A 24,080-nucleotide genomic window follows, 5' to 3' on the forward strand; every position below is an offset into this window, starting at 1 on the left:
AATGAGGAGACAATCGCATCAGATGCACATACATTTTATGCACATTTTAGCATTATATATATATATATATATATATATATATATATATATATATATATATATATATATATATATATATATATTGCTGTATAATCGAACAGGCTATTTATATAAAATAAATAAAGCTTTTTATAAATGTCTGTAAAAACATGAATTTCTGAAAGAGAGAGAGGGGTCAACCTGTGATGTTACAAACCTAAACCATTGAAATGGAAAATTTAAGTTTAATTTACAAAAGCGTACATGTGATTTTATCCGTAAATAACATTTTAGGTAGCAGAATCGCGTGTTAAATTCATTGCTATTTTCCATTTTGTTTGTATATATATATATATATATATATATATATATATATATATATATTTTTTTTTTTTTTTTTTTTTTTTCATTTATTTTTATTTTATTTTTTTAATTATAGAAACGAAAATCAAGCAAGACAATTTAAAAAGACAGTTAATGGATTTAATGAATCTACTCCACCAGACATGTTCGTAGGAAGCCCATATTGAAGGACCACTGTGGGATAAATAATGTTAATGGCATTTTATTACACGACAGTCCCGCACACATCTATTATTTTGTAGGAGTTATAGGAGCATACTGCAAGCCTGAAAGCCGAGGTGATATAACTTGTGTGCACTAATATTCACAGTTTTTCCTAACTCCTTGTGGAGGGATGTGACCGATAGTTGTTTTGTTTAAATTTCGAGTTTAGCTCAAAAGCATGCTGTTAATTCTCGATGGTGGTTTTGTCGTGCCTGTAAAAAAAAAACCTGACTTTCGAAGAAACCCAGCTGAAGTACAGACCAGTACAAAGAAATAGCAAAGGCACAGCGTTCTCTAAAAATACGATTGATGACCGCACTCTTCACTGTTGCATAGTCATAAATAATATTTAGCGTTTCTGAAGCCCTTGCGCATGCGTCCGTGGGCTCGCGCTCAGCACCAAGGACAGCGGCGACCAAAAACACGCGTAACCTGGACGACAGTGATGACGTGGAGATGACGCGAGGGTCGCTGTGACGTCAAAGCCACGCAAGCTCCCGGTGCCAGATTTATTCACGAACACACTCACACAGAAATATCCGATCTCTGTCATTTATTGATGCGTGATTTAATATATGTACACTGTAAAATATCTTTTCTTCCTATAACCAAAATATCAGTTTAGGTCAAAGTCTTAAGTCTTTCATATGTAGCAACATGCAGAGTACCCTAAAATTGACTGAAATGTTCTTTGATTTTTTTTTTTTCCTTTCCGTGGCGCTCACACAGCAACATATACAGACTTATGCTGAAAAGACAATCTGGATAAAAATATGCCAAACTCTGCGGCACAATAAAAGCATAATACATAAATGTTTAAAATGTCCTGTCCATCGGTATTTAAGATAAACACAGAAAAACTATGGCTGTGCATTGAACACAGTGTCTATAAAGTGATAGAATGATTCACGAATTTACACTGTTTTTAGTTGCAGTTATTTGTGCTTGGATTGGTTTCCATTGATGTTGTTCTTCAGTATTTATTACAGATGAATGAAATTACTGGTGGAATAAATAAGTCTTGCAATACATAAATAGTCCCTCTTGATTTTTTTTTTTTTTTCACAGGTAAATCTGAGTAATCTCAAACAAAATACATTTATCAAGACAATAGATGACTGGACCACAAAATCATCCATTTAAATATGATAAAAATTATTGAAAGATTAAAGATAACTGCAACTGCATAGTACCTTAAAATCAGTCTTCAGTCATGTGCAACTAAAAGAAAACAAAAGAAAACATAACTATCAATTACTGTCAAAAGTCAAAATGATAAATGATATGATTTAGAACAAAACAAAACTAATAATTCTCAAACCAAGCAGTGTCTTGATCAGTAGTTATATATTTTTTTTTACAATATGCACTTGGACCCCTGCAATTTAAGATCCTAAAACACATTTCCTAGAGACGTTTGCACTATATATTCAGACAATACACATCAATTAAAGAAAAAAAAAAAACATATAGTGGCCCCAAAGATTATTTGGACATTTTTAGGTACACAGAATGTACGAGTTTCGTTGTATTAGGATTAAAATGAGACTAGACCTGTTCACAGAACCCTTTGTGGCATTTTTGCTCTGATTTTAAACGGTCCTGAGACAGTATGAACACGTTTCACTAACACCTTACAACTACAAAATGTCACCGATCATTTAAAACCTTTACTATTTCTTTACTTTTTTTTTCCTGTTTGGTTTGTTACTTTGTCATGTAACGCAAAAACATTCACACGTTTTTTTTTAAAAGTGCCAAAATATTTTTGGTGCCACTGTATTTCACATAAGCCTTTGCAAAGTTAGTTGTGCAAAAACAGTTGTAGTCATGCCGACTGTAGTGTCACTTTTTCAGTTTTCTCAGAGGACCTGCAATCCTGAGCATCTGTGAGACGCCCCTGCTTGTCCTTTCGATATGACAACGGCGCATGCGAACGCTTTAGTGACAAATGCTGTGCTGATGGGCTCCAGTGCTCTATGAGTGCTGGGTGACTCGACAATCCATTCGAGGCGGATTACAGCATGTCATCCTGGTTTTCCCTGGTTGGTGTCCTTCTGCGCCGGAAGCGAATGCTGGAGAAGAGGGATGAGGCGGTGAGGGCCACGCGGCTCAGGCCTACATTTAGACAGTGTACTTCTGACGTCACCGGCACCTCTCCGAAGAGAGCCCTGTCCCGGGACACTCGCATGATGCTGTCGCTGTTCTCGATGTCTTTCACTATATTCAAGATCTCCTGCCTTTCTGTTTGTCGGGTCATCCCACGGATATTGAGTATGGCAGAAACATGCTTCCTCCTGCAAAACACAATAATGGTTTACTCAATCTTGACATAATGCCATATTAACAATAACTGTATCGTGTCACAATAAGTGGCTAAACGAGTGAAACTTTGTCTTAAGTTACAGGGCTGTTATTTCTTTGAAAACGTTTTTGTTTGCATAACTAGAATGTTCTTCTAAACTGTAATTCTTCAAATACAAAGACAACAAAGAAGTCTATCTTTTAAAAGACCCGAGCTTGTCAGAGACAAAGAGAGACAGAGAGAGAGAGAGAGAGAGAGAGAGAGAGAGAGAGAGAGAGAGAGAGACAGAGAGAGAGAGAGAGAGAGAGAGAGAGAGAGAGAGAGACAGAGAGAGAGAGAGAGAGAGAGAGACAGAGAGAAAGAGATAGAGAGAGAGACAGAGACAGAGAGAAAGAGATAGAGAGAGAGACAGAGAGAGAGAGAAAGACAGAGAGAAAGAGAGAGAGAGAGAGAGAGAGACAGAGACAGAAACAGAAACAGAGAGAAAGAGAGAGAGTGAGAGAGACAGAGAGAGACAGAGAGAGAGACATCCTTCTTTCAAAAACCTTAAAAATGTTACACTTTATTTAGGTGTCTTTGTTACAGTGTAATAATACATATAAATATTGAGTAATATTAACTACATGTACCTGCTATATGGTTAAGGTTAGGATTAGAGTAACTTCTGTGATGCATGTAATTCTGCATCATTTATTGTTATTACAAAAGTACATGTAACTTGTAAAAAGGACACCTTCGAATAAAGCGTTTTTTTTATTACCAACCACAAACTTTTAAATGTATTCATCCATGTTATTTTTTCAAATTTTGTTCCCCTCATTTCTTTTCCCAAAAAATTACTAAACAATTAAAACCAAAACAAAAAGGATAGGATATTAAAACAATGTTTCAAACTGGAAGATAACAAAAAATAAAACTTTAAATTCTTTAATACTTTAATATTCTATAACGTACCGTACATGTAATGTATATAAGTACAGCTGTAACAACAAGGTGCAAAGAATCCTAATTTAACCTTCCCAGAGTTGGTTCCCGCTCATTCAAAGTTTCCCTAGATCATAAAATGTGTGAATATATGTACGGTAGATGGGAGAGGTTCCAAGTGTTCGTCAGTTTAAAACCCAAAGGTGTTGCTAATGCTAAACAATGGAGCCCGCAGCACATCTAGGTCATGTATTTGAAGGTTCAAGCTTTATTTAGCACACATTCCACAAAAGAGAGTTTCCTCTGGATTCTGCTGCCGTTTAGGGCTCTTGATTAGACAACTGCCCTCTCTAGGTTAAACCACGGAGCTGTAGGTCAGGTCCTGGCAGGATGCCTGTGTTTTTGCTTTGTCTTCGCGAGAACCCAGAGCTGGACAACTGTACACCTTTCATGCGAATCTGGGATAACCAACAATAAAAATCAGGAAACCGCAAAAGGTCTTGTTTGCTTTTACAAGCCCCTCTTTTGCTGTCAAACAGAACGACCATGTTTTGTCAGATGACCTGAGCTCTCTGCTTTTCGACCTCGATCATATCAGGGGCTACAAGGTGTCCCGGCCCCTCAAGACACTGACCGTATGTCAGGGAATTCCCGTACCAGGACGCCAACTTCCATTTGGATGGAGGGAGTGTCTTCCAAGAGAATGATCTCCGATAAGTGAGGAATAGCGCTGTCGAGCCAAGAGGCGGTGGATTCCTGGATGGGGGCAAACAAAGATAACATCAGATCTGTCACCAAATCAATCTTCATATGTCGAGATGAACAGATGTACAGACGAACGTTCAGATTCTCGTGGCATAAATGCACCTTGGTGCTCACTGCAGTTTCCGAAAGAAATGAACACTAGAGGAAGTCAAACTGACACCTTTTATTCCTTTTCACATGAGTTTCTATTAATAAAGTGTCATTTACTTGAAGAATATCACGATACGGCTGCAGAATAACATTAACATGCTGGGATATTTAAAAAATGATGCTTTTGAATGTTAGCATCACACATATCCAGCTTAATATCTTAATTCACAGACGGCAGGTTTGCTCGGTAGCTCACGGAGATGCACTTGAGAGGCGACGAGCTCTGGTTTAATCCCACGTAACTACGGTTTGACAAAAGAGTTTAAATCTGAATTAAAGGAAGTTGAAATGTGTTTTTATATCAGTTTTGCATTGAGTTAACACTATTGGGAAGGTTTAGGGTTGGATTTCCAACATGATAGAGCATTGCCTTTCAGCAACCGGGTATTTCAATTCTGAACCGCCACAATACATACCTATATCGACGTAATTAAAAACGCGCCAGGATTCACGTAACCCGCGTTTTAGCGCCACTCATTGGACATTTCCCTTGAAACTGTGGCGAAACGTGCAGTAAGGCACGTAAAAACAGTGTTGCGCAAAAAGTGCACAGAGGTACATATTTTTATGAGATTAACTTTTTCCAAAAGTACATTATACAGTGACTTCTGCCAAAGATCACAGCGCCTCAAAACGACTCCAAAGGCTATTTTTACCCTCGTCTCTGGAAAAACAAAAACCTAGAGGATTAAGTATAGGAGCACATGTTGTTCCAATTGAGGGTAAATATCTGTATGCCCATTACACCAAGGCAGTTCTTCCTGACTCTCGGTTTGACCTTAAAGGCAAGTCATGACTTCAAAGGCCCAGGCCAGGACATTCTTCCATAAACAATGGCATCCTGTTGTCCACCGAGGTGACAAACGGATGTTTTAACTGAAGCAAGGGCTGGACACTGCACAGGGGAAAGGAGCGTTTGGGTGGGTCAGAGAGATGCCCTTTGGAGCCGAAGCCCTGTTTGGCCATCTGCCTCTGTGCCCACTCCAGAGGAGCCCATTCTTCACAATCGTTTTTGTTTGAAAAGTTGTCAGCTAGAGATGGTTTCTGAGTGATTAAAATGTACTTAGAATCTAGCTCAAAACAGGACATGACAGTTTTTACAGAGTGTGATGAATCTGAGAAAAGGATTTAATAAGAAAAATATATTTGCCGTGCTAATACAAATAAAATGACAAATTATTTTACGGTGTCTTCGTTTTTTTTAATAACAAAAAGTCCCAAAAGTTGTATTTTTGACAGCTGTAAGCACTTTTTCCACATCAAAAGTGAAAATAAAAAACCGTTCTCTCCCAATTTCTCCCAACACAGGCACATGTCAGTGAATAAATAGTTAAAACAAAGTATGTTTCATTACTTATTTGAATAAAATGAATTTAATAAAATTATTTGAATTTAGATATTTGATAGTAAATTTAAAGTGCCCCTATTTTAGGTAATGAATGATTTTGGGAGTCCACCACAACAGGTTGACATGCTTGCAAGGTCTAAAAAGACTTTTTTTATAATATGCTTTTATTTTTTACCTTATTTGCTCAATGGCTCTCAAACGATTCGCAAAACAAATCTTTATGGGTGATGCTAATCTGCGGTGATTGGTCTGATTAGTGATTGATTTGATGTACAGCAGTTATCAGTTATTCCCATAAATATGAAACAAGTTGACAACCTTGTAAGTTACTGTAACATGGAAAATGTAGACATTACTGGATATTTAGAAAAAAATTAAAAAAATTTTTTAGTTCACTGCCGATCGTACTGGAATATTTTTAATTGATTAGTATAAACATATTATTTATATATATATATATATATATATATATATATATATATATATATATATATATAGAGAGAGAGAGAGAGAGAGAGAGAGAGAGAGAGAGTATCTACTCTATATATATATACTATATATATATATATATATACTATATATAGTATCGTTCTATATATAGTATGTATATAGTATATATTTTGAGTATATATAAGCTATATATAGTATATATTTTGCTGACAACAGGATTATTATTGGTAGCTAAAATTAAAGAGCTGGAAATGAGTTTAAACTGAAATAAAAATGTATTAAACTTAAAAAGTAATTTAAAAGAATTACAAAAGGCACATCACAAAATATAATATAATATATAAAAACTGACTTCTTTTTTTTAAAAAAAAGATCAGGGGTGTGTTTTACAAAAAGCAACTATTGCCACAAATTCCGTCGTAACCAACAGAGTTATCATGGCTACTGATGCTTTTAGGAAATGCACCACAGGTTAGCAAGAAAAATGAAAACATTTTACATTGGCCTTTCAGATAAGTGACTCACCAGCTCTTTAAAGAGTGTTTTTAGGTGCTTTCCTTCGTCACGAAGGCGTCCAGCCATTCTCTTCCTCATTTTGAGTGATGTGCAGATGATTCTGCCCCTCATGATAGCCCGCACATATTCAGTCATCACACGCCGGTGCACCTCCACCACCAGGACCTAAGAGAACAGCAAATAAGAGGCTTTTTAGGGAGATAATGACTAACTGACTGTACAATATCTATGGCTAAATCCACAATTAGACATACAACTGAATGAGCTGAACTTGTTTTAGTTTAGAGAGCTATATAGAGATTAGCGATGATCGTACAAAAATATTGTGAAGAACCAATGGCTGTGTAGATACAAGAATTAACAAGAATTAAAGAACCAAAGCGTACTTGATAAAGCGGTAAAAATGGTTTTAAGAATCATTTATGCTAAATGCTAAATTGCAGATTGATTTTAGTTTACCTCATAAGGTGGATTGTCCATCCTGCGAAACTTCTTGAAGTGCTCTTTTATGAGCGCCTCGATTTGCTCAAAAGGCTCAGTGTTGCTCAGCCATTTTCGTTTAATCAGCTTATCAAACAAAGGCTACGTAAAAAAAACAGAGACAGAACGATCTTGATTAGAAATGACATACACGGTAAACAAGGGAATGTACTATATTTGCCATCACCAGGATATGAGGGCTTTCATATTTAGAGTCAAGAGAGTGCGGCTAACTTCCTGTTCGAGCCCCTTTCTTGGTAAAAAAGGATGCAGCGAAACTATGCGGCCCATGAGAGCTGGTAATGCCAATCTGTACAGCAAACACTGAATACCGTTCGGCTTCAGGCCAAAAACATCCAATTCACTAGTGTTTTTCACATAGTGCTGCTATTTTAGTGTCTTGGAGCCATGTAGCCGTGCAAAACAACATCCTTGAGAACAGCCCATTGGGGAAATGCTGATAAGATATTCTTTATATTCCTGGACAGAGACGTATGACGAACATAAGGTATTGAAAAATATGTGCTTGCATGTTTGTGTGAGGAAGTGTGGGGGGGGCGGTCTGTGGCATCCTCACCCTAATATGTTCAAAAAGCCTGTCGTTTAGCACTCGCACACTCAAGCTGACTATCCTGTCCAGGGCCGCGTTGGCTCTACGAATAGAGTCCTCGCTGGTTGAGGGGTCACACTGGCCGCAGCGCTCCACAAAGCTCCTAAACACAGCAGTTTATATTATAAAAACACTCAAATCATTTTAAAAAACCCTCGTAGAAAGGATTTTGAGGAAGCCTACCTGAACGTTGGACAGCAGTTGACAAGAGCGATGGTTTTAGCGACGTAACCGTCTTCGTTTACCTCACTGCTGCTTACGAGCATCTCATGGAACATCTCCACCTTTCTCTGAAAACTGCAGCAGGAACAATTTAAGGATGGCATGTAGTTAGTAATTTTCACAAGGATTTTAGCATTTGTCATCCTTTCCTTTTTAAAATGCTTGCTGGGGATGCGAAAACGCAGAATTAGTTTATGACGGATGAAAACAGCGTGTAAACATGATTCACACAACGTGAGGTCACATTTATTTTTTAACGCGTGAACTTTTCAGATTCAGTGTGCAATGACCTTAAGATTGCGAACTGTTATTCCCAGTGAAAAGGGAATACATTTAAAAGCCATTCATTTCATCAGTGTAGTTGAAATCTGTTAACAAAATAACTTGCATATCGCTTGAGACTTTTATAATCAAATCTTACTTCGAGTAATTCTTGCGCACAATGCATATTTCTTAATATTAAGCTTAAAATTAGTTTTAATGTTACTACTGATGAGGATTGTATGATATTTACAAAAATATTGGTCTTTAAATGCAAGAATAAATGTTATTTCCTCCTATGATGGCAAAGCTGAATTTTCAGCATCATTATTCAAGTCACACGATCTTTCAGAAATTCGAATATACCGATTAGCTCCTTAAGAAGAATTTCTAACATTATCAATATTGAAAACAGTTGGCCTGCTAAATATTTGCATTTTTTGGAACATTTTGTGGAAACTCTAATATTTTTTCTCTGATAAATACAGAGTTCAATATGTATTTGAAATAAAAAATTATTTGCAACACTGCAGTATTTAGTGTCACTTTTGATCAATTTAATGCATCCTTGCTGAATAGAGGTATTAATTTCTGACTCCAAACATTTGTATGGCAGCATCATATTTCAAGTATTAACTTCCCACCTGTACAGGAAATCTGCCAGTCCGTTGAGACTGCATTGAGCAACCCGTGAACCCAAATTTCTGTTTACGGCTGCCGATCTCTCAAGGTCCTCTTGTAGCCTCTATAACCAAAAATATTAGAAATGCTTTATTTACGCACCAGTAACACTAAGTCAATTAAAATCCGTTACAAAGTTCTTCGATTTAGTCTTGAAACATCTTGATCAATGCTACTTCAAAAAAATGACCAATTTTCTTGTTTCCGTACTATCATTCATAACCACTAGGGTGCAATACAGAGCCTGCAAAAACAATGAGCTGTAATGGAAACAGTCTCACAATGGGAAATGTTTGTTTATTTTGGTTCCAGCTAGGAGACGATTTTCTTGTTACACGGAGGTGCATGGATGCCATTCGACATGTCTTACGTTTTGTTCTAACAACAAACCCAGTGTCTAAAACTTGCTGAAATTACTGCAGATGGCCTGAAACAGTGGGCCATTGTACACAAAATCAATACTGAGAAAATGGATTAGAGTAACATGTGATATCACATGCTCTGACACCATATGTCAAGCATAAAATAGTGAGAATAAATGGTCCCTGCGCTGACCTGAATAACAGTTCGAGCCAGAGGTAACTGATACTCCTCGACGTTCAGGGTGTCCAGCCATCTCTTTTCCTCCTCCTCCAAAACCTGAGACAGCTCATTGGTCACTTTGCCCTGGAAAACATTTCAACACACTCAATTAAAGTGACCTTGCTGTGAGAGGGGGCGGCCATATTGGGGCCTGTATTGGGTATGTATGAACGACAGCATCCGTAAGGAAACAATCGCTCTGTTAACCATGATGACCACTATTTTCGTGATTGGCTTAAAGGGCTCAGTTCTGTCATTGATTACTCACTTTAATGTCGTTCAAATACCTTTGTTTATCTTCGGAGCACAAATGAAGATATTTTTGATGAAATCTGAGAGATATCTGACCCTCCATAGACAGCGACATAACTGAAATGATCCCTGCTCTAGAAACGTAGTAAAGATAACAGAGTTCATGTGACATCAGTGGCTCAACAAGTATACTTTTTTTGTGCAAAGAAAACAAAAATAACATAATTTACACAATTCTTCTCCCCCGAGTTATGTCTTCTGCCATTTTGGAGAGTTTCTGGGATCGTTTCAGTTGTGTTGCTGTTTATGGAGGGTCAGATAGCTCTCCGATTTCCTCCGAAATATATACTGTGTTCTGAAGATGAACGAAGGTCTTACGGTTTGGAACGACACAAGGGTAATTAAAGTAATTAAAGACAGAATTTTCATTTTGGGGTGAACTAACCCTTTAAGGATTATTAAAGAAACACACATTGATGTTGCCTAATGAGCGAAGGGGAAAAATATGTTGTCAAACTGACGCCTATTGTGTAGTGCTCATTGTAGACAGGAAAACCGTGCGTTGACCCTGAAATGCCGGACTCTAATTGACCGTGCAGGTTGCAATGACCAGCCATCTCTTTGAGTGGACAGGATGTGCCGTTGTTCAAGATCCACAGAAAATGCTAGAAGATACTTGGGAATTTGGGTTCTCACCCTGACTGAGTTGAGGCAGTCCAGCTCGAGTTTTTCCACCGTCTCCGCTGGCAGCAGTGGGCCGAGCTGCGAGAGGTTAATGGGTGTTGTTATGGTGACTGTTCCAAGGACATCTCTGCAGCAACAACAGGAAGAGCAAATCACAAACTGAGTCTGGACTTCACTCTTAAGGAAACATTGAATTATGAAGGAACAGGAATGGGAAGGTACAAGAGTGGCTTTCACCTCTCATATCAACCAGGCGCTATTTATAACAATCTGTTTCAGGTTTGCTGTTGATATATGTGGCTTTACGACTGGATACAGCCAGCAATACTTAATACAAACAACAAAACAGGCCTTCGCTAATCGCCACTGGATTAACTTTTAATATTGTTTACAATTTGGGGGTTGGTAATATATGTATATATTTAAAAAAAAAAAAAGCAATCTCCTACACTCACAAAGACTGCACTTTTTGAAAAATACAATATAACAGTAATACTGCGAAATATTATTACAATTTAGAGTAACAGTTTTCTATTTAAATACATTTTAAAATGAATTTTCAGCTTCCGTTATTCCAGTCCCTTAGTCACACGATCTTTCAGAAATTATTCTAATACGCTGATTTGTGAAACATTTCTCACTACCGATCACAAACGTTTCCTCAAAAAGAAACTCAACTTTGGTCTTCCACTCAGATGAATTAACAGAAAGGTTTCAAGATGGTAGAATTTAATTTGGGGCATAATTTAGATTTTCAAACCTCTTAATTTTGAACTTAATTTTGCTGTACATATCTTAATTTTGTCATATTGCGTACCGTAGCTGTAATTTTTCAATCATTAATTTTTAGGGGTTCAAAGGGTCAGCTTGTTCAGTTTATTGTGAAGAAGAGTTTGACCATTTCTATGCAAAAACAACAAAAAACTGATCCCAAAAAGATGAAACAGTACCGATGCGTCAAACCTGACAATCCTAACATTTGAACATGACTACAGAAGAACTTCATAATTGTCAATGTTTGGCTGCTTTTATGGGACAACTTTCTCAAACAGGTTTAGAGTGAACGATCCTAATCAAAACTGCTGTTGTTTACCTATTGTAAATGTTGTAGAGCCAGTCCAGCAAAGAGTAAATATCAGTGATCTGCAGATCTCCATTAGTGATAGCCTGGAGACGACGTGTAACAGCCTGATGGTAGCTCTGTGTGTACACTTGAAAGGAGTCGTATTCCACAGGATATAAAGACACCACGTTACGCCGAGCCGCTCCGAGGTCCTCCACCATACGCACTCTTAGCTTATCCAGGTAAGCTGCGAGCTCGCCTGCCTGTACTTCTTCGTGCTGGGGAAGGTTTGCATCTGCCAGCTCCACCACCGCCTCCCTCCAGCGTTTCCTGAACTCCCTCGGCCGTGGGCCTCCTGGAGCGGCTCCTTCACTCTGAGCCCAGTCCCGATCGGCTTGATCCTCCTGCTGAAGCACCTGCACCACCAGGCCCAGGTTGGGTCCTGCGGTGGGGCTCCGCAGAGACTCCTTCACCACGTCCCACAGCTCCTTCTGCAGGGCCTCGTACAGCAGCTCCACATCTTTGGCTTTGCGCCGGCTGCTGTCTTTGCTGCTGGGGCTGCTGAAATCCTCAGTGCCCCCTGCCGGCGGGGACTCGGCCTCCCTACACTCCTGCTCCAGCTCCAGAATGTGAGTGTCAGCCAAAAACAAATCTCTTTTTGTCACCAACTGCAGGATCTCCAATACTGACCAAACAGAGATAAAGAGTTTATGCATTAGTCACACAGCAGACACTAAATATTTCATTCTTTCATTGTTAGACACCCTCATGTTGTTACAAATCATATACTGATATATTTCCATGGAGCAATCATTTGAAAAAGTATCTTGACCTTGGGCTAATATTTTCTTTACAATCATGTTAAGGTAACTATTACATCTGAAGTGAGCAAATTGAACTTATTAGTTTAAAGCTCTTAATTTTAGGAAACCTAATAGCTACATAAACAAAGCAGCCACATAAAGGAGGATTTACTTCAGATAATGTGTTGGAGGAAAAGCACTGATTTTCATTTAGGCTTTGACATCCAAAGCCGTTTTGGAAATGTTCTCATCGTAACGCTTCACTTAAAATGCAGAACATGGCTTATCTCACAGCATCTCTGGAGAAGCTCTGGTTTTCTCCCTGTTTGAAGAAAAGGTGCAAAAAATATCCCATGTACAAATTAGCAAAAAAAAAAAAAAAGTTGGGGCCCACTAGGAGCCTCAACAAATACCATTAAAATAAACAAAAAAGACCAATAGATATTTTTATAATGCATATATATTTTTAAATATGCCAAGCTCTAAAATAGTAGAAATTGTCTGTAAAAACAACCAAAAAATTTTTAATGTCCAGTAAATCACGGGAACTTGAAAAACCACCGAGCAATCAAATATAGCTGTGAACAATGTGGGTCTGAGAGCCACTGGAGAAGATGGAGGAATATGGGAACATTATTTTGGCCATTCAATAAAGTCCTTTAGAATTCCCCCATTAGTAGATTTCATGCCATTAAAACCCAAAACATAAATGCAATATATCTTCCAGATGGTCAAAAGGACTGCCAATGCACTCTGCTGGCTATAGTCTATAATGATCTCACTTGTGTTTCTTACATGTAGCAGCACTTTTTGACATTCCAAAGAAATCTTTGATGAAGCAGACGGGCTCTCATTGAGGTCAGCGCTCACACCCATCCTTCATCATTTCCAGTCCTTTCCTTTGGGATGAACACATTTACTTGGGCTAACAAATTGGTCTGATTACTAGTGATAGATTTTGACAAGCTTCAAGTAATCAATCAGTAATTACATACATATTACATCAGTGTATAATATATTCTGTATGTACACTGGTGGTTTGGAATATTAAGTATTTGTAAAAAAAATCCAAAAAATATAAAATAGCTGTTTTCTATTTGTTTTCTATTTCATTTCCAAAATGTAAATTATTCATGTAACGGTAAAGTCAAATTTGAATCATAATTAGTGTCATATGATTCGTATATTGTACTATTGTTTTCCCAATATTTTTTATTGTATTTATCAAATAAAGGTGTGCATAAAGGACTGCTTCTTAAACATATAAATATCTTATTCCAAACTTTTGGCTTCCAATGTATATAATTTAAAAAAATTATATATATGTAATGTACATCTACTATTATATTACTTTTTTCTGTCAAGCTTTCTTTCTGACATTTTCAAGATGCATCTGTCACAGTTCACTGAATGGACACTGAATGGATGGTAAGGGGTTCATTGCTTTGCTGAGTTGCCCGTTTATTTCCTTGTGACTTCCTGACCTTTAGAGGGAAGGATGCGGGGGTGTTCGGTTGGCGCCTGACTCATCTGTCCCTATCCCTATCGAGGATGGACTGTCCTGTAATGCCACAACAGACCCCACACCCTTCTCAGGCGTTTCGCATTAAAAACAGCCCGAGTGTGCCAGTCCATCGGAAGGAGATCTAAATATAAAATACAATACCGCCAGGGTTATCGCTAACGCAGACGGGAGACAAGGTGGAAAAATTAATGTGCTGCCTTGTTAAAAATTCACTTCCTCTGCAACTCATCCACGTGAAAATATCTCCACCCAAGAACAACATGTCACTGTATCGTCTCGATGGCTGTGACACCCGAATGCTGACATTGGGAGAATAGGTCCACCCTCTAAACTTCAGTCTGAGAATTTAAAAACTGGCTGCCTTTTAATCGATGAATGAGAATTTGAAAAGTACTGGCCATGTCCGCAGGAACTTGAATAGGAATTGAAATAACAGGAATCTGAGTTTACTGAATTGCAGTTCAAAGAAATTCAACAGGCACTCGCTTTCCGGGTAATGAACCGTTTGTCTACATTAGTACAGATCTGTTTGTATGGCTCATAAAACTCTCAAATTGTAAGACTTTTTCAAACATTCTAACTGTCAAACCAGGCTGTGTGTGTGTGTGTTACATTATATATGCTCATAAATACTTGTGCATTGCAACTCACATACCATTCAGAAGTTTGCAGTCAGTGTGATTTATTTCAAAGAAATGTTTCTGTTTCAAATAAATGCTTCTCTTTTGAATTTCCATCATCAAAAACTGTACCATGTTTTTTTACAGGCGATGCAGCTCAACTATTTTCAACATCAATATTAATAAGTCAATAAATTATATATATATATATATATATATATATATATATATATATATATATATATATATATATATATATATATATATATATATATATATATATATATATATATATATATATATATATATATATATATATATATATATGATAGACTTCAATATTGGAAAAGCAATGATCCAGATAGTCAAAGCCATGTAGTTTAAATGGTTTTATCCCACAATCATTAAAATGCGGAGCTTTGCCAGTAACTGCGTGGAGCTGTGCAGAGGACAACACTAGCTCTTTGTTTCCACAGAGTCTCACGCACTAAATTCATGGTGTGGAGCATGCTTGACTTAAGCATAGATATGTCACCACCCTTCCTTAATGAAAACCACAGGGACCGAAGAGTTGCCTTTTAAGGGCACTTATGGCACATATGCTACACATATACCCCCACCACAACTTCCAAGAACACATAACACTGTTTGCTTTTGGCTGAGGATTTAAATGGGTGGGGGCTGACAAGCAACTCGGCTGAAAAGATCTGACTAAGCAAGATATCCGCTAACATAGCTCCAACACACCTGCACAACCAACACCTCTCAGCAGGACCAATCAGCCGTTACAAGGAAAAGATTAGCCTGGATTCTAGGAATGTAATGGAATACGATCTGTTCTTTGTCGTGCCACAAGTTCAGGACCATTTTCCATTAACCCTCTGTGTTTCAGAGTGAAAATCAACCATCCTGTCAAGTCGGAGCAGGAGAAAACCTGAAGTATTTCAGAAATAGCAGCCTACAGAAACTCCCGTTCTCAATCACCCGCTTCCCCTGTTTAATGCTCAGCATGTGCAGAGTAGACATATTTTCCCCAGAAGTGAAATATTTAATAAGTGGAGGACGATTGCATTTCCTGCCTCTGCCTTAGCGGCGCAGATGGGTCGAGCAAAACTGAGCCTGTCCTGAAGGAATTCCACATGCTAAAATTTACTTTCAATGTCCAGCCCCAGAGAGGCTTCCAAGTGACAACTGGCCTCGCCTGCCACTGGAGACCTTTAGGTCAGGATGCAAAGCGATGACATGAGCCCCTCTCAGGACAGAACGGTCCCACTCCCTTCTTAATTTATTTAGACATGGCCAACATCAACAGTGCAATACTAAATTGGACAATTTGGAAAAAGCGAACTCCGCCTTACGTTAAGTGCTACCCTGCCTTCACTTAATGCTTGTTGGTTTATTTAACATGCATGAACAAATCCTCCTGCCAAATGTTGGACAATAGCTGGATAAGGTGGAAGTGTTGGCTATTCCTTTCTCAAGCGGCTCTGCCAGTTGGCGTGCGGGAATATCTGCTATCATAAATGGGAACGCATTGATTGCAAACATTCCACTTAGATACTGATTCGGCCATGACAGAATGGTTCTCAGCTGTAGTTATGGCTTATGGTTGGAGGTTGCGGCTTGTAATTTGGCGAGGTCTGGAAATCATTCACTAGTATGAGGGGTAAACGCCCTTCTATATGGCTTCTTTATCAATTCAGTCATGTCATCGAACACTCTGCCAATCCCAAAGACAACTAAATGCTTTCAGCCCTAAGAGATACCAGCCATCCGAACCTTGATCTCTGAACTGACAGTAACAATGTAACAATGAGGTTTAGTTGCAACATGCCTTGTGTTCCAAGAACAATTTTTCATATTGTTGCGACAGCATGGAAAGGATGGTATTGTTTAAAAAAAACCACTTAAAATTAGTAGGGCTGCCCTTGACTAAAGATTTTTCTGGTCAACTAGTAGTTATTCATTATAAGCATCAGTCAACTAATTGCATGATTAACAATTAACAATTTCAATCATTATAACAAGCATTTAATTGCCAGCAGAAATTAAACTAAGAACGGTAGAAAGGGCAGGGTTTGCTTTCTTTATTTTACAAAAGTGCATTTATTGTTATTGAGAGAGACCAAAAAAAGACCAGCTGTTAACAATCTGTCCATCACAATCTTCGCCAATTTTTTTCTGTGACTAAGCGACTAATAACATTTAGGTTGTCCAAGCCTCTTTTTGGTCCCTAACGATTAGTCCACTATTGGGGGGCAGCCCTAAAAACTGTTTATATAAATAACATCAATAATAAGTTGTGCTATAGTCTAAAACTGGTACAACAATGACGCAGGAAGTAAAGGCATTGAGAATGTTTTGACAACTCCTACTCAAGTGAAATCTGATCTGGTTTAACAGAAGTTGACAATTGACAGTTGAAACACCTTCCATGAATAGCTTTCACGTCCTGTTCTTTGCTTTTTTTTGATCTTCTTGCATGTGCGATGGCCGAGGTATGCATGGCCTTACACATTATCTGAAGCATTACTTCCTCATTTAATCTTTCCTATGCCCCATATTTTCTTTTAGTGCATTGTTGTGAAGATGTTTTATAACATTCTTAAAAAAGGCCCTGTGAATTAAATAATTAAAGATTTGATTAGCATTCTTTCAGGAATGTTGCGCCACTTAAGAACAGCTGGGTTGATGGAGCAATGCTTTCTTTTGTCACAACACTTATGTCTGCAAAATAAATGGGAAGTAGGCCTATTGTTTAAGCTCATAGACAAGAACTTTTCTGGAACACTTAAGAAACTACAAGAACAGACTAAAAAAAAAAAAAAAAAAGCATTTACCATTGGCATCTGATCAATGTGTGAACAAAAATGCTCTTCACCCAAAAGACAGATAAATCATAAAGCATCTGGTGGTCTCTACAGCTGAGAGTTGCTGGCTTGGAAACGCACATGACTGTTGCGAGAGGTCACTAAAGGTTTCCCGTCAACATAATGTGGCTAAATACACAAATAAAAAGTGATTTTTTGCTGTGTCAGCTGGGACATGCAAAGCAGCGTGAATCGCTAACCCTGTCCCCCCCCTGCTGAAACAAAGAAAAGGCATGACCAAACATGACACTGAGGGGCACATTCAGTTCCCTTTTGCTCAGATTCTTCTTCTATCATGTTCCATGCTGCATTTAAGCAAGGAGGAGAGATTGATGGTTTAAATTTGACAGCCCCCTATGGCCCATATGGTGAAAACAGAGGAAAGTCTTATCAATCTTTCTGCAAAATTTAGTTCCAACTCTAATCAAACACACATGAACCTGTTAACCAGAGTCTTGCTTAAAATTATTGTGTAATTACGTAAGAGCAATTATGTAAGAGCAGGGCTGAAACTAAATTCTACTAGGTTGAGAGCACAATGAATTCTGTTGACTGTCTAAGAAACACTCGTTTGCAAAACAGTCCGGGCCTGTGATGCTAGGCATTGCTGGGACCTTCACTACCATCCTTCATGCCAATATTCTTTAACCGACATAGCCTGCAAGTTGTTGCTGGTATTGAACCTTATCTCTCCTTGTCTTGCAGAAAAAAGCCTGAAATCTGAGCATGCAATTATGTGCAAATTCCTGGCTTGCATGCACTGTGCTCATGCAGGACAGGTTAAACAATCAAGCTCAGGTACAGTACAGTTGTGGTCAAAAGTTGAGGAACAAGCATTAAAGATTGTACATTCGTAATTGAATTAATTTGCAAATAATTCCATTATTAATGCTATCACAGTCAACAAGACTACTTTTCTAGAAGTACTAAAGTACTGCACTACACTGACACAATATTATTAATAGCTAAACTGCCAATCCGTATTTACTTATTTTTATGTACTCTGAGGAATATGAGTCAACGAGTTGCTGAATGGTTACTTTAAATGGGATGGCACAGGTTTAAATTGAGTTGACTGATTACCTGAAAGTGGTTCCCTGGGTTTGACCTCAGGCACTTCCTCCACCGGCTCCTCCTCCGGCCCCTGAGATGAGTGGTCCTGCATGGACTCCCTCTTCATCTTGCCCTTGCCCACAATCTTCAAGAAGGAGAGTCGACGACTGGTGGAGTCAGCATCCGTTTCTGAGCACAGGTCACCATTGGTCAAGCTCTCCTTACACTTTCCGGCCATTCTATAGAAAGAAGTAATGCTTTAGTCCACTTTAGACATTCTACCAGCGGTAAGAAACTACATGTCAACTAGCAGTCATTATTAGTAGTCTTAGTAGACTATCTGCTTGATCACTTTAGACACTTTATTTTGATGGGTCCACATCATACTACACACTGACTGAGAAACTATGCTAATATACATCAACTTATTCTACTAACCTTATTCTCTACCCTAACAGTTTACACTGAGGGTTAGTAGACATGTGGTTGCAAATTAATGAGAATTATTTGACATTTAGTTGACATGTAGTTACAAAGTTACTTAGGTAACACTTTGGAATAGGTAAGACTTGTTAACGATTAACTACGACTTTTTCCTCAAATTTTTTATTTGCTGCTTATTCATAGTATGGTAGTTGTTAAGATTAGGCATTGTGTAGAATTAGGGATGCAGAATAAGGTCACGTAGAATAAGGCATTAATATGTGCTTAATTAGAACTAATAAATGGCTAATATTTTGGTTATATGGATGCTAATAAGCAACTAATAGGTGTAATCAAAATTGTGTTATTGTTACTTATAGTTTAAACAAGTGTTTTTTATTCTGCTATTGGAACAGCAGAAATAATTTTACAAACACTCCTTCTGTCCATTTGCAATTAATAACCACAAAAATGTTATCATTTATGTTACATTTACTATTTCTCCATTTTTCCCATGGGGATTTTAAAACAATTCTTTGTTAACGAGTTCACAATAATGAACTGTGCTCTTATGTCTTAATTTATGCATTTAATATCCAAATAAATTTAACCAAATATTCTGCAGTAAGTTCTGTACAAATACTGGTCACATAGACACAGAGGAAGTGCACAGGATGGACAGAGAAGATGGGAAAAGTACTGATAATATTTATGCAAATTATGTTTGTGTCATCTGCAATGTCATCTGATTCTCAAATTAATGACTCTCCTGAACCAGTTCTTTATCGTGAACCAACTACCGATTCATATACATGATCTTTTTAAATTTTATGAACTTTTTGGAACTGAATTTGTTTTAATGGACTATCCCTTTAAAGACCAGTTATTCGACTGCATTTATGCCACTTGATAAAAATGCGTATAGGCAAACCGTGAAGTAATTAAATCGATTAAAGAACCATTAAGAAGAAATGGAAGCCATCGTACCGTAGCAAGCTCCCTTCCGAACTCCGTCGGCCCTTCTTCTTCCTCTGCATGGGTGAGGCCGAACCTATAGAGCCCTGTGGGGAGGGGGCGTCCTTTCCCTTGCTCCTGCCAGACATGCGCAAGTTCTTGCCCAGTTTTCCTAGGGTCTTGAGTGGGGAGACCCCTTTCATGCGTTCCAGGGTTCCTTTGATGGAGCCTCCCTTCCCGGATCCTCCACGCCGCACCTCATTAGCCTCGTTTTCATCCTCCTCATCCTCGAACGGGTTTCTGTCCCGGGGCACACGCCCATCCAGAAGCGAGCCTCCATTGCTTCTGGGCCAGTCCTCATCTGAACCAGGCTCCTCAAATGGATTGAGGTTAAGACTCATTTTTCTGAGAATGAACTCACTACGTGTAGTCGACAAATCCACGCTAAACCTGCCTCCCTTCAGCCGAGACGGGAGGTTCTTAAGGACTGGCATGGTTGCGCTGGGAGGATATATGCTGGAAGAGAGATAAAACAATTAAAGGCATATCTTTCAACATCACCACTACCAGTATGAAGTGAATAAGCCATTACAGATGCACTCTGACTCTGCTAATACAAACAGGAAATTACTGCCAGTACACTGGCATTCATCCATGGTGCTGCTATGAGCTTTCCCTTTTTATGAAAACGTCCCTTCGACTACTTTGGTTCTTTCCAGTTTACAACCCAGCTGAAATTACATAGTACAATGCACAAAGAAATCAAGTTTGGGTAAATGACATGTTTATTAATTTGTTTAAAATACAATAAAGTTGTTCGACATATTCACTTAATATTTATGCAATAAGTATGGCTTCAAATCATTTGGAATATAAGCTAATGTGAAAAATTTTGGGATCACAATTGTTTTAAAAACTGAAATGAATGCATCCGACAACAAATAACGTGCAATTTTTGTCACGCAATTGAAAGCTGTTAAGTCAGAGTTGTGAAATATAAACTTGAGAAAAAAGAAACCTGCAATAAACTTGCAATTTTAAACTTGAGTTTTTTCTTTGCATTTATGAGTTTATAATCACTGAGAACAAAAAGGAGAATTGCAAAATGCAAACTCAAAACCGCAAGATAAAAGTATGCGAAAATGAAAAGTCGCAAATAAATGTAACATTTTTTTTATTTAGTGGTGAAAACCATATATATGCTTCTCTATACAGCAGGAATGCAACAACATTGACACGAAAAAAGAAAGATGAGCAAAGACAAATGTTTTTGTTTTAAATTAATTAGATGTTAAAATGTTAAATTAATGTGAGAACTATATTCATTAAAAAATACTATTAAAAATTCCACAAAGGTATTAAGCAGCTATTAATATTAAGCAGAACTATTTTTAACATTAATAATAATATTTTTTTCAGCACCAAATCAGCATATTAGAATGATTTCTGAAGGATCATGTGACACTGAAGACAAGAATAATGAAATTATTCAGCTTTGCTTATCACAGGAAAAAATAGCATTTTAAAACATATTCTATATAGAAAATGTTTATTTTTAATTACAATAATGTTAAAGTAAATTGCTATTTTTTTTTACTGTATTTTTGATCAAATAAATCCAGCCCTGACTCATTTTATTTGTATTTTAAACTGGACTTGTTCTTTTCTTTGTTGTATGATGTATGACACATGTACCGCTCATTTCACTGATACACATCTATATCAACAAAGCTTCGGCACAACAAACAGTATTATACAGCAGAGATAACTGATCTGACAGTTTTATATGAAAGATTACCGATTTTATGATTGGTAGAATCAGAAGCACACCCTTTAGCTAATCTTGAAGAGAACTTTAGATGTCGGGCCTGCCTACATTACAAGACTAATAAAATATTTTTATACTCCAATGGAAGAAAAATAGCACACGCAGCCCTGAGCATGAGAACAGACTTATTCTGGCTAGGATAAGCAACCTGAAACTTATATCTGACACGACAAAACAAAGCGTTACGCCTGAACATACGAAATCTTGTGTAAATAAACAAAAGAAGGGCTTCAACTTGATGAACCGAGTCTATTTCAAGAAAACATGTTTTGCCTCTTTCAAAGGCTTCTTGGCTAGAATAGCCCTCTTGGATATTTATGGCTGGTGACAAAAGGGGATAGGAACAGCTCTGAATCACTTCCGGTTTGCTAATTTGTGTATGCGTGTGTGCGTATGCAAGGGGGCCGGTACATAATGAATCATTAGCTTTGGGTTACCAGCCGTCTACCTGACTTCCCCGCCATAAAAACTACATTCTGCCATTTTAACAATAGCTCAGTAAACAAAAAAGAGAAATTATACTACCGACGTGTTTCTGAGATCAAAGCCATATTCCATACAGTAGCTTGGAGACCAATTTCAGTGTGCAACAGCCAACGAGCTTTAAATTCCTAGAAAGGGTCTATTGTTTGTGGCTTCCTACCTCTTTTAAATAATTATGTCTGCATGATTTTTCCATATGGGTCACTTAACATTCAGGGCTTATTCTTTCATGATCATTCACACTGGAAGACGTGTGTAAGGCCACGAACATACTGAAAGCGGCCGGCAAGATACGCTATTTTCTATATAATCAGGAGCAAAAGTGAACCCCATTGACTTTCAATGTATGCTCACGTTTTACCGAACACAGATTTGGAACGGAATGAGGTTAGCAATCATGAGAGGCGTTTCATTTTTAACCTGACTTGTCACTCGATCACTGAATCACCGGTAGGATTTAATTATTAGACAAGAAGGAAATATACAAGGCACATGGAGCGAATGAGGAGGAGAACATGGGTTACACAACTGCTTAACAACGGCGTTCATTTATGCTTAAACGGTTTAACAGGAGATTAAGTGAATAAGTTAATAAGAAAAATGTTTTACGGCAATTGAAGTTCCATTGAAAATCCTCCTCTCTCTCAACATTCCCACTGAAATTCCGTCTCTAATTATAAACCTTACAGTGGAGCCAATATGGAACGTCGGGTTAGATCATTGGGTGAGATATAAAAGCCATACTACCGCTTTCCCAGACCAACTCCTCTTCCTGTCTCATACAGGTAGGGGACAAAAGGGACAGGTCTCCCGGACTACAGCCAGTGGCAATGGCATTCTCTAATAAGTGGATAACTGGATAAATTCAAGGAGAAATCAGACAAGCAATCTATATATGTTACTGTAAAAAATGTGTTGTTAAATTGGTGTATGACGGGATGGGATAATGGCGCCTCTAGCTATATTGTTACAACAGACAAAGGCAAACTATTCGCTAAATAGAGAACACAAAAAACTCTCATGTACATAACAGAAAAAATAAGCAAATTACAGAATACAGTCATTCTACTTGACAAAATGGTCAATTAGATAGTATTTTGCAGTAAAATCACATTTACTGTGAGAATAATAGGGTAACACTGACGAATGCGGTTTTTAAATAAAAAATCAGCTGTCTATGGGGTGATTTGTTTAAAGCAGTCGTACATAACTAGAGAAACAGAGAAAAACGGTAGGAAAACTTCAATGCCCATAATGCATTGGGCTTCATCAGCCTCTCCGGCAGGGATGCAAAAATGCAGAAGTATGTATCTGTGGTTTTCACAAAACCTTTAAGCTGTAAAAAGTCTGCCAGATGGCCTGCTTGGAGACTTCAACAGACAGAAGAATAATACGCTTTATTTTAAAATGTCTTACACTAAAGACACTGTAATAATGCTGGATAAAAATAGCTGAGCTTTAGCTGTAAACATTTAGTTTTTCACTGCATGTTGTAAGCAACAGTTGGCCAGTTGAGTTATTGTTTTTTCTTTGTTGGTGTTGTTTTTTTTTTTACTGTAGCATTTGGGAAAAATGGGAAAAACTATATTCTCGTTTGAACTTTTTAATTAGTTTGAAAGATGATTTCAGGAGGATGCCAAAAA

General features: G+C 37.8%; 1 protein-coding gene across 2 annotated transcripts in view; it reads right to left on the bottom strand.

The window, feature by feature from the left end:
- Window positions 1-1,123: 1,123 nt before the first annotated feature.
- exoc3l2b (exocyst complex component 3-like 2b) overlaps window positions 1,124-24,080 on the bottom strand; it is a 29,634-nt gene continuing 6,677 nt past the window's right edge. For both annotated transcript variants that reach the window (XM_043259088.1, XM_043259087.1), the window contains exons 2-13: window positions 20,160-20,642; window positions 18,780-18,988; window positions 11,909-12,563; window positions 10,828-10,942; window positions 9,853-9,963; window positions 9,261-9,361; window positions 8,317-8,430; window positions 8,101-8,236; window positions 7,503-7,625; window positions 7,053-7,208; window positions 4,449-4,570; window positions 1,124-2,882 (exon numbers count right to left, since the gene is read on the bottom strand). In XM_043259088.1, coding sequence (XP_043115023.1) covers window positions 2,603-2,882; window positions 4,449-4,570; window positions 7,053-7,208; window positions 7,503-7,625; window positions 8,101-8,236; window positions 8,317-8,430; window positions 9,261-9,361; window positions 9,853-9,963; window positions 10,828-10,942; window positions 11,909-12,563; window positions 18,780-18,988; window positions 20,160-20,620 — 2,583 coding nt within the window. In that variant the 5' untranslated portion in view covers window positions 20,621-20,642 and the 3' untranslated portion in view covers window positions 1,124-2,602. The remainder of the gene's footprint in view (window positions 2,883-4,448; window positions 4,571-7,052; window positions 7,209-7,502; window positions 7,626-8,100; window positions 8,237-8,316; window positions 8,431-9,260; window positions 9,362-9,852; window positions 9,964-10,827; window positions 10,943-11,908; window positions 12,564-18,779; window positions 18,989-20,159; window positions 20,643-24,080) is intronic.

Source organism: Puntigrus tetrazona, chromosome 15 (assembly GCF_018831695.1).
Source record: "Puntigrus tetrazona isolate hp1 chromosome 15, ASM1883169v1, whole genome shotgun sequence".
NCBI classification, from domain to species: Eukaryota; Metazoa; Chordata; class Actinopteri; order Cypriniformes; family Cyprinidae; genus Puntigrus; species Puntigrus tetrazona.